We start from the raw sequence: 11,377 nt of genomic DNA, 5'->3' as shown, positions 1-11,377 counted from the left end.
GATAGATAGATAGGTGGGTGGATGGATGGACGGATAAATTTCTTTATTAGCCACACAAGGCCGAACACAATGTAGAGCTTGGCTTTTCGAAAGAAAAAAAGAATAGGGGAAAAAAGGAAGAGGAAAAAAATTCCTATCAAAAGGGATCCTGCAAAAAAGAAAAAGACAGACAGACAGTTAGATAGATAGATAGATAGATAGATAGATAGATAGATAGATAGATAGATGGATGGATACTGCATTTTACCTTTCTTAAAGTAAGATATTATTTGAGGGGTATTTTGCTGCTATTTCTAGCAGGTGAGTCATCTACAATGAGCGGCTTCTATGTTGGCTCTAAGTAAAAGTAAACAAATGAATAAATCTGTTTTGAGACGTACCAAGAAATCGTCATTTATCTCCCCTGTTAATGTAACTCTTTCGTATGCCCTTTCACAAACTTGTGTCCTCTCGGTGATCGGTTTTTCTCAAAATGTTCTATAAATTTAACAGTTTACGGGGCAAAATTGCCCCATCGAGTCAGGAAGCAGCATATTCTCCTCAGGTACTATTTAGTCTTTATAATATTTCAGCATCATTATTTATATATTTCTAAGCTTTGTGTCCTTGACTAACACCGCCGCAGACCTCTATTCGTTTGACTAAGCAGACTACTTGTTATTGATAGATTCATGTGTGTGTATGTACACACACACGCATATTTATATATATATATTTATTTATTTATATAGTATGTGTATGTAATAATGTGTATGGTTTGTTTTATTTTCAGGATTAAAGTTGCCATTCTTTCGTTATTTGTTTCATATTACTTTCGGAAATATTAGCTAAAAAAACTTGATTGTCATTTGGGATTTTACATTAAACTATCGAAAAAATATATTTTACAGAAAAGCGTCTATTTATATTAATATAGTGATACAAATAAATTCTTTCACATTCTTTTGTTTGGTGCCCTATTTACCCCTAAGTGAGCAGATCTATGATCAAAAACGTTTCAGTTGTGATTTGGTGGGTGAGGGAGAAATGTCGGTGGTGATTTTTTACTATAGCTTACCACTTGCATATCCTGAGAGTGCATTTGTAGTCAATTCCCTTACATTTTTATAGTTTTTGTTCTTCATTTTTTTGTGTGTGTGCGTTGAGATTGTTGTTTAAGATAGGAAGGCATTGCCTATGCTAAGCTACACTATCTTGTGTGTCCTTTTATAATATTGGATTATGATTTGAGGGAGATTCAGCTGATGTTTCCAGCAAATTGAGCGTCCGTATAAAGGTTCCCTCGTTTTTTTATACTCGCTAAAAAAATAAGAAAGAAGCATCAACATAATTCTCTCCAATTTTGGTACAGAATCAGCAATTTTAGCGGAGGGGAGTAACTGATTCCATTGCACCACCCCCCCCCCCAGTGTTCAAATGCTCCAGAAAAGATTAATAGCAAAATCAACCTCGACAGCATTTGAACTAAGAATGCAAAGAGCTGAGGAAATGCTTCTAAGCATTTCATCTTATGTGCTAACCATTCTGCCAGCTTGTTGCCCGAGACATCAGCATAATATCTTCCTAATAACTTTCCTTGGAGCAGTGAATGGATGGCAGATACAGTAGGAGCACTGGGCAAAATGTTGAAGGGATACCTTGCACTGATTTTGAGCTCTGCCTTATGTCTTTCTGTGATCAACCAAATAAATATAATTAATAGTTGAATTAACCTCCCACTTCAAATGTATGCCTTAATGCCATCTCCTGCTTATTTGGAAAAAGTACCTCAATGAAGATAGCATCTATGAAGTAATTCTTGCTGCTATTGACCATCAAGTTTCCCTGGAATTCAGGGCACAGGCATGGCTGTTTTGTTCTGGATTCAATCCCTTTGCCTAGCACTTTCAGCAATTGTCATCTACCATAGTTATGAATTAACATAACCTTCTGAAAGAAATTTTCTATTGCAAAAACTTTGTATACAATCGTTAGAAGGACTGTTCCTATTCTTGAATGGCAAAGTAATCCTTTGCCTGATTTAACATCTCTACATGGGGTACTTTTTAGCAGAATCCATTCTGTTGTAAGTATTTAGGCCAGGTCACTGGTTTGAGAATAACTTTCTTCCTTCTTGTCATTAGTTACAGGAACCCTGTAAAGAATCCTAGTTATGACCTTTCCTTCACTGTTTAAACTATTCAGAAAGAACAGGAACTCCTGACTCAACAATACTGAGAATGTGGAGAAGAATGATTATTAGTTTAGAATATATTTCAAAATATAACCTGGATGATGGGCAGTCTGACCGAAATATTGTTATTCATAGACATTCACTTGGGTATGGTATTTGTAATTATTTTGTAATTATTGTTTTCCCCAATTATTGTTGTTCATTAAATTAGTGTTATGAATTCATAACACTAATGTGTTATGAATTTATTGGTGAAGATGATAAAGATTACTAGAGTACCTATGGGTGTGTGTGTGTATACTAAATCAGATTGTCAGATACTTTGAGCATTTGTCATTTACTTTAGTCTGTAAATAAGCGTCTACCTGTTTTATGTTCAAACTGCCCAGATCTGGCCCTAACTTATCACTGGATCTTGTGGGGAAAATAGCATAAAGCACAGTATATACCATTCCATAGTTGGTGAGGCCTTACCTGAACATTGCATTGATACTCCAAATTCACTCCCTGTCATCATCTATAAATGTAATAGAGCAAAATTCTTTTCTAGGAATGAGCTTAGTAGAAGCAAGTCTCATGATTGGTATTTATCTGCTTTAGTTTCTTCTTGAAGTGTTGCAGTCCTGACAAGATTTATTTGTTTGGTTATTCTATGTTTTCTTGTTGCAGGGGTTAAATCGATTGAAAAAATTTGATTCTACACTGACTTTTGAGAGCAAATCTGTTATTACAACACGTGTTGTACCTGAGCCAGTGACAGAAGCTGCATATTCAGGTCCAGCACTTGGACTAGTTCCCAAAACATCTACTTATAAAGGCGTCATGGAATTACAGAGACTCTTTCTGGTAAATAATTGTTTGTTTTTTTTTTGTGTGTGTTTTGGTTTTTATTTCCCATATACATCATCTCCGACTTAACAACCATCCACACTTATGACCACAAAAAGAAGGAAATAAAAAAAACAAATAGATAAATAGATAAAGCACAATCCGATCGTGGCTGTTGCCAGCCTCGTCTGACCCCCGTGCCGGTGGCACATAAAAAGCACCATCCAATCATGGCCGTTGCCAGTCTTGCCTGACCCCCGTGCCGGTGGCACGTAAAAAGCACCATCCAATCATGGCCGTTGCCAGCCTCGCCTGGCCCCTGTGCTGGTGGCACGTAAAAAGCACCATCCGACTGTGGCCGTTTGCCAGCCCCGTCTTGCACCTGTGCCAGTGGTACATAAAAAGCACCCACTACACTCACGGAGTGGTTGGCGTTAGGAAGGGCATCCAGCCATAGAAACATTGCCAGATCAGACTGGGCCTGGTGCAGCCTTCTGGCTTCCCAGACCCCAGTTGAACCGTCCAACCCATGCTAGCATGGAAAGCGGACGCTAAATGATGATGATGATGATGATGATGATGAATGTTGGGCAGTTGTGCATACAATAACTGTCAGCATTTAGCAACACAGGCTTCCCTCAGACCCAGGCATCCACTGCCTGCCACTGTCTCTCACTCAATCACTTTCAAGCATCAGTTGCATTATCCAACATATGACCAGATTGACTTACAACCAGTCAGTCGGAATGGAACTCAGTCATAAGTCGAGTAGAAGGTGTTTTTAGTGTTTGTGATGATGTCAAGATTTTTTTGCTATAGTAGCTTTCAGTGATGGTTTTGTCTTAGAAGTTGTTTAGATCATAGATCATCATCATCATCATTTAATGTCTGCTTTCCATGCTGGCATGGGTTGTACAGCTTAACTGAAAACTGGGAAGCTGGAGAGCTGCAGCAGATTCCTGTCTGATTTGGCATGGTTTCTGCAGCTGGATGCCCTTCCTAATGCCAGAACAAGAAAAAAAAAAATTTGTGTTGAAGTTGATAAATCAGATCTCGTTAGATTAATACAGAAATACATGACTATAGTTTATGGTACCTCTGCACCTCCAAACAACATGAAGAATTGATTTTGAATTAATGTTTGATTACAAATGTTGATGGTGCTGACAATGACAATGATTGTGGTTATCATTCTAATTAAAGTACTGGTGAAAATGGCAAGCTCATACTCAATCTGAGGAAGGAAAAAAAAAAGAAATCAGTGTATCCAGACTTTGTGGTCAACCTGTATAGTATTTTTTTTTAAATGACCTTTTTATTGTTGTTTTTCAACTCCAGTTCAGCCCTGAAATGGAAATTACAAAGAAATTTACAAAATTAAATTTTAATCAAATATTTGAAATTTAATATTTCTTCGTTATTTCTTTATGTGAGATTTTACATCTACATTCCATTGCTTCCAGGGGTAGAATAATCATTTTGTAGGAACAGTTATTTTAACTTGTTAAACCACTAATCAGAGAAGCGCAGGGTGAAACGTGCATGACAATTAGAGTAGAGCATGCAGAGTTATGTACCTTGATCACAGACTTGACAAAACAACTGTGGTTGTAACACATGGTGCTTTTTGCAGTTGTTGTAGCGTTGTATTATTTATACATAAATTCTTAGCTGTTACTTTATATTTCATCTACGTTTTGAGGAGTTAATAATTATATCAAACAATAAATTAAGGCAGGCCATCTTGCATAACTCTATATAGTTCAGTTGCTGATTATGAGACGTCAGGAAGATAATATTGATATAAGTAACAGTATAGTAGATAGACACATGTATCCATGTTTAGGTCTTAAATTTTAGGAGGATAAAAATGTACATGGAATGTAATAGAAATAGTTCCACATTTGCTCAATATGCAAGAGTTGTGTTATTTGTTTGTTTTTTTAAATCTCAAATTGTTTACAACTGATTTTAATGCTGTTTGTATTGAAAATCTCAGCAGTTATATTTATATATGTCTGAATGCGTGCATGATATACAACATTCATATAATACACACACACAAACGCACATATGTATGCATGTATGTATGGACGCAGGCATGGCTGTATCCTAAGAAGCTAGCTTCCCAACCACATGGTTCCAAATTCAGTTCCACTGTGTGCCACTTGGACGTGTGTCTTCTGCTATAGCCTCAGGCTGATCAAAGCCTTGTGAGTGAATTTGGTTGATGGAAACTGAAAGAAGCCCGTCGTATATATACATATCTATCTATCTCTCTCTATATATATATATGTGTGTGTGTGTGTGTCTTTGTGTCTGTGTTTTTATCCTTCACCACTGCTTGACAATCGGTGTTTTTGTATTTACATTCCCGTAACTTAGCAATTCAGCTAAAGAAATTGATAGAATAAGTTGTTGGCTTAAAAAAAGTACTAGGGCCCGATTCATTTAGCAAAGTATTTTTCAAGGTGGTTCCCTAGCATGGCCACAGTGTAATGACTGAAACAAGAAAAAGATAAAAGATATACATATATATATATATATATATTATATATATATATATATATATACACACACACATACTATACATTTATTTGATCTGTCCAGTTAGAATTAATTCCACCACAAGTTCTAGACCTTGTTGCAGTGTGGTGACTTGAATGCCTCAGTAGCCCTGAAAACTATGCTAGCAGAGTACAAGTCCCTAGTAGGTCCCTCCATGCTGGACAAGTCAAAGGATAGACTATCCCCAGAGATTGGTTTGTGTATGGCCAACTCTCCTACCTAGAAAAGGTAAAATTACAGAAGCATCAATTACAGTTCAAAACCAACCAAACTTGAGAGAGGAAGGCTTTCCCTCAGTGAAGCAGTATTTGAAAGTAAAATTCTTTATTTTGTTCTTTATAATTCAAGTATATTTGTGTCTTATATTTTATTGGAAATGGCTCTCTGGGAAAGTCTTTGCATATTTTTAATATCTTATTCTTTTATTTGTTTCAGTCATTTGACTGCGGGCATGCTGGAGCACTGCGTTGGAAGATATTAGTCAAACAAATCAATCCCAGGACTTATTTTTTAAGCCTAGTACTTATTATATTGGTCTCTTTCACTAAACTGCTAAGTTATGGGGGCATAAATACACCAATACCGGTTGTCAAGCAGTGATGGTGGAGACAAATACAAATACACACAAACACACACTCATATACAATGGGCTTCTTTCAGTTTCTGTTTACCAAATCCACTAACAAGGCTTTGGTTGGCCCAAGATTATAGAAGAAGACACTTGCCTAAGATGCCATACAGTGGGACTGTACTTGGAAGAATGTAGTTGGAACGCAAGCTTTTTATCACAGCCACATGATGGGCTTCTTTCAGTTTTTGTCAATGAAATCCATTCTCAAGGCTTTGCAGTTGTTGGTTATTGTAGGAGACTGCTGTGCAGTGAAACTGAACCTGAGACCACTTGATTGGGAACATTATCCCATGACACTTTATAAGGGTTTCTAAAACGGATGGAAGGAAGAAAGTTATCCTCAAACAGGAAATGTACCCTGAATGTTTATAATACAGCGAACTCCTCCAATAAAGGTACCTGGGGTTTAGGTGGTACTGTTAAACTGGACAACATTTAATCCATCCATATCCAGCCAAAATATTCTACAAGTCTTATGTTAAAACTGACCAGATCCAACCTCTCACACCTACCCTACAATATCATTCTATAAATTATACAAATACACCATTGAAATCTTGAAACTACAAGGTCATGCATGATTAATTCACAGTAATGGGAATAAATAAGCAATACATTTGACAAAGTAATCTGAATGCTAGAGTGTTAAATTCTTGGTTGTTTAGAAATGATTGGAAAATGTTTTTATTGAAATTATTTGAAAACTGGATAGTAGTCATTCCATAGAATAAAGCTTTTAATAGCATTCTTCAAACTCTAATCAATTTATATTATTTCTTTTTCAGAAAGAAGATGGCTTGTTAGTGTGGCAAAAACGAGGTATCCGGGACCGATCTATGTATATATTCTCAATTGGCTTGTGTGTTGCTGGATTAGCTCTTTGCGGGAAAACATTATTCACAATGTCATTTCCTCGTAAAATTGGTAAGTATGATGCTAACATGTCTAAGTTATTGTTGGTTAGCCTCAAGTCAACCCTATTTGAGCAGACATGTTTGTTTTTCTCAGGGGGCATCCAGAACTACGTTATTCAGTGTGTCCTTTATTGTTTTTGAAGAGAGTAAAAGGAGATAAGTTGCTTGGCCTGTTTCTAGTGGGTCAAGCAACTTGTATAAAAAGCATACATGTAAGAGTTTATTGCTCTGTTACCACCTTTCTCATATGTCATCATCATCAAAATTTAATGTCCATTTTCCATGCTGGCATGAATTGGACGGTTTGACAGAAACAGGCAGAGAAGCTTGGCAGAATTTGAACTCAGAACTTAGAGGTGGATGAAATGCCACTAAGTCTTTTTCCTGGTGTGCTAAAGAGCCTTCCAGCTCACTGAATCACGTCTTTTGTTACATAGGATTTGCATTTGTAATTATATTTACATGAGAGAAGCATATACTTTGAGTTATTCCCCTTGCGTTCAACATCGGCATGTTCAATTCTTTATACAATTCTTCATCCCATACATTTATTGATATACTTTCACTTCCATGTTTTATACACACAGTTTATGAAACATCACTCTTCACACTTTGAAGGCGTTTGGCCTAGTGGTTTGTGTGTTGCACTCACAGTCTTAAGTTCATGTTTTCAATTCCTGGATAGGGCAGTGCATTCATTTCATGTTGTCCAGTTCACTCAAGGCATGTAGCTTAGTGGTTAGAGTGTTGGACTCATGATCATAAGGTTGTGGTTTCAATTACTGGACTGACCAATGCGTTGTGTTCTTGAGCAAAACACTTCATTTCACGTTGCTTCAGTCCGCTTAGATGGCATAAATAAGTAATCCTGTGACTGACCATTGTCCCGTCCAGGTGGAGAATATATATGTCATGAAACTGGGAAACTGGCCCTTATCAGTCGGTATGACTTAAGAAGGTAACTTAACTTAGTGTGGCCATGGAAACTGAGTGGAGTTCTGGTCTTATGAATTCTGGAACTCATGGCAAGAAAAAATAAGTATACTTGCATTGTTAAGCTAATATTTTCCTATCCACAAGGCTAGCTCTCAACTTCTTCAGCATTAAACAAATAAGATGTAAATCTTCCTCATTAGAACTACAGTCAACTTTTCTTGTGAGAAGAATTGAACTTAGTACAGCAAAACAAAAAACTTCAGTGCTGATGCTACTTACAGTACTTAACTATACTACCCATGGTAACTAGCTAGTAATGATGGTGAGGGTGCTCCATTTCGTTGTTTTAACTGATGGTAAACAACTACCAAATTTCTTGTAAATCACATAGTACCATCTTAAATAAGGAAAGAACACAGTGTACAATCTGGTTCTATGCACTCCTTAAAAGATGGGATGGCCCCGTCTAGAATGCCTTTGATCATAGTTCTCCCTGCATTGACCTTAAGCTAAACAACAGTAACTTAAAATGCAAATTGATTTCAGCCATTGAGTGTGTTTGTGGAGGCACATGGCCTAGTGGTTAGAGCAGCGGACTCGCGGTCGAGGGATCGTGGGTTCGAATCTCAGACCGAACGATGTGTGTGTTTATGAGCGAAACACCTAAGCTCCACGCGGCTCCAGCAGAAGGTAATGGTGAAACTTCTGCTGACTCTTTTGCCACAACTTTCTTTCACTCTTTCCTCCTGCATCTTGCAGCTCACCTGCGACGGACCGGCATCCCGTCCAGGTGGGGAACCTATACGCCAAGAAACCGGGAAACCGGCCCTTATGAGCCAGGCATGGCTCGAGAAGGAACAAACAACATTGAGTGTTAGTGTCTAACTTTGCCATAGATAAAATGCAACACTAAGGACAGGGCAAGTTTTCATGATTAGGTATATGGTTCTTTGTCTATTCAGTTATTGACACACTGTCAGTTGAGAGTAATGAGTTTATTGGATTTATCATGAAGAAATGCTGATCACACTAGTTTGTCTTCATCTTAATTTATGATATTCATTAAAACACATTCAGTGATATCTGGACACCAGTACATACCTTCTTTTATATGTGGTTATTGGGAAACTTCAATGTATGACGATTACTGCACGAATAATTACATTTCTTTCACATTATAGGTAATAGATTATTGACATGTATTCTCTGTTAATTCTATATACATTTCACTACATTGCAAAAAGGCATACTTTATTTTATTTGCAAATGAATCCTAGTTCTCTGTGGAGACTGCTTTGGGTTAAAATCCCATTTGCTACTAAATTTTCCATGAAATACACTTCTTTGTTTCATGAGTTTGAAAACAATGAAGAATATAGTAAAATAACTTTGTCACTATCAAGCTGGTGTTTGAAACTCTTTACTCTTTTACTTGTTTCAGTCATTTGACTGTGGCCATGCTGGAGCACCACCGTTAGTCGAGCAAATCGACCCCAGGACTTATTCTTTGTAAGCCTAGTACTTATTCTATCGGTCTCTTTTGCTGAACCGCTAAGTTATGGAGACATAAACACACCACATCGGTTGTCAAGCGATGTTGGGGGAACAAACACAGATACACAAACACATACATATATACGACAGGCTTCTTTCAGTTTCCATCTACCAAATCCACTCACAAGTCTTTGGTTGGCCCAAGTTTAGTGGGACTAAACCCGGCAGCATGTGGTTCATAAGCAAGCTACTTTCCACACAGCTGCTCCTATGCCCATGACATTTTTATATGCATCAGCCGAGAATCGAACTGGGGCCACCCATGTGGGAGGTGAGTATTCTACCACTGAACATAAATTAAAATGTAACTTTAATGAGAAAATTTTAATTTAGTCCATTTTAAAACCAAAACCAGGGCTAGTCTCAAGTTGGTTTGTAAGCACAAATGATCATTATTTCACTGTTATGATTTTGATTCTGCTCAGCACTTTTGAAACCAAGGATAGGATAGTGGTTACATATGCTCTCATTAAAGCAAATGCATACCAAATCTGATTTCAGTATTGGATTCCAATTTTATGCTTATCACAATACTGTACCTTTTAATACTGGATAATGCTTGTTCACAAAAACTAGGATCTTAAAAAGACTGCCTATGTTTGAATATCCATTTCTGTATATCCTTGTATTTATGTTCATGGACAGTTTACTCATGTCCACATGCACACGCAAAATTGTATTTTGTTTATGAGTTACAACTGTTTTATGTTCAATTCAAATATATATTATAATATTTTTCTTCTTTTACAGATTAATATATGAGGAAATTAGTTCAACAATTTAGCGTGAAAGGAGTTCATAATTCTATTATAAACATTCTAGATTAATAAATAAAATATAAACATTTTCTTGTTTTTTGGAGTTTTTCATTTATTTTTCTTTACACAATTATTTAAAAAAAACCTGGTACAATGTATTTAGCATTTGAACCAACAAAATCCGGCCCAAATATTCTACATGTTTTACATTCAGATTCGTTATATCTAACCTCTCACATATAACCTACACTAATATTTAAAAAAATAAATAATCAAATCATTGAAATCTCAGAACTATAAGATCGTATATGATTAATTCAAAACAATTTGAATAAAAAAACTGTTACATTTGACGGAGTAATTTGAATGCTAAAGGGTTAAACAGACCATATCCATCCCAAATATACTACCTGTTATATGTTCAAATTGGTGAGATCCAGCTTTTCACACCTACCCTGCAATGTCATTCAAAAAAATCAACAATCACATTTTCGAAATTTTAGAGCTATGAGATATTACAGGATTAATTTTATAGAAAATAAATATATAAGTATAACATTTGACAAAGTAATCTGAATGCTAATAGGTTAATCATTAATTTTTCTAGCCTGCTTTTCACTCATTAAAAAAATTAGATTTTATCTGTCAGGTAAATTATTATTAAATTATACTACTCTGACTAGAAATGTGAACTCTTTAGACCATAATGTAGATCTCTTTTCATGTACCATGACTTACAGGCATAGCATTCATGGCTTCCTTGCCAGAGTCTGAAGATTTATGATTTTTCTTGAGAAAGACACAGTTATGATTTCCTGTTGTCTTTACCGAGATTAAGTTAATGTTTAAACCAGCCATGTCTGGGTCAAATATTCTGGTTGTTTTATGTTCAAACTGACAAGATTTAGCCTTTTACTCCTCCCTTTCAATGTCCTAAAAATAAGCAATCACATCATGGAAATCTCAAAGCTAGAAGATATTGAGTGATTAATTCAAAATAATGTGAATAAAAGGA

The 11,377-nt window shown here is 36.2% G+C and overlaps 1 protein-coding gene across 1 annotated transcript; it reads left to right on the top strand.

Annotated features, from left to right (window-relative positions):
• Nucleotides 1-380: 380 nt before the first annotated feature.
• Nucleotides 381-10,451, top strand: LOC115213388 (cytochrome c oxidase subunit 7A-related protein, mitochondrial). Its single transcript, XM_029782336.2, has 4 exons — nt 381-544; nt 2,843-3,019; nt 6,986-7,124; nt 10,355-10,451. Exons 1-4 carry the CDS (start codon nt 473-475, stop codon nt 10,357-10,359), a joined length of 393 nt encoding a protein of 130 aa, XP_029638196.1. The 5' UTR covers nt 381-472; the 3' UTR covers nt 10,360-10,451.
• The last annotated feature ends 926 nt before the right edge of the window (nt 10,452-11,377 follow it).

Source organism: Octopus sinensis, linkage group LG6, assembly GCF_006345805.1.
Source record: "Octopus sinensis linkage group LG6, ASM634580v1, whole genome shotgun sequence".
Classification (NCBI taxonomy): Eukaryota; Metazoa; Mollusca; class Cephalopoda; order Octopoda; family Octopodidae; genus Octopus; species Octopus sinensis.
The sequence above is the reverse complement of the archived record's forward strand: the minus strand, read 5'-3'. Positions and strand labels throughout refer to the sequence as shown.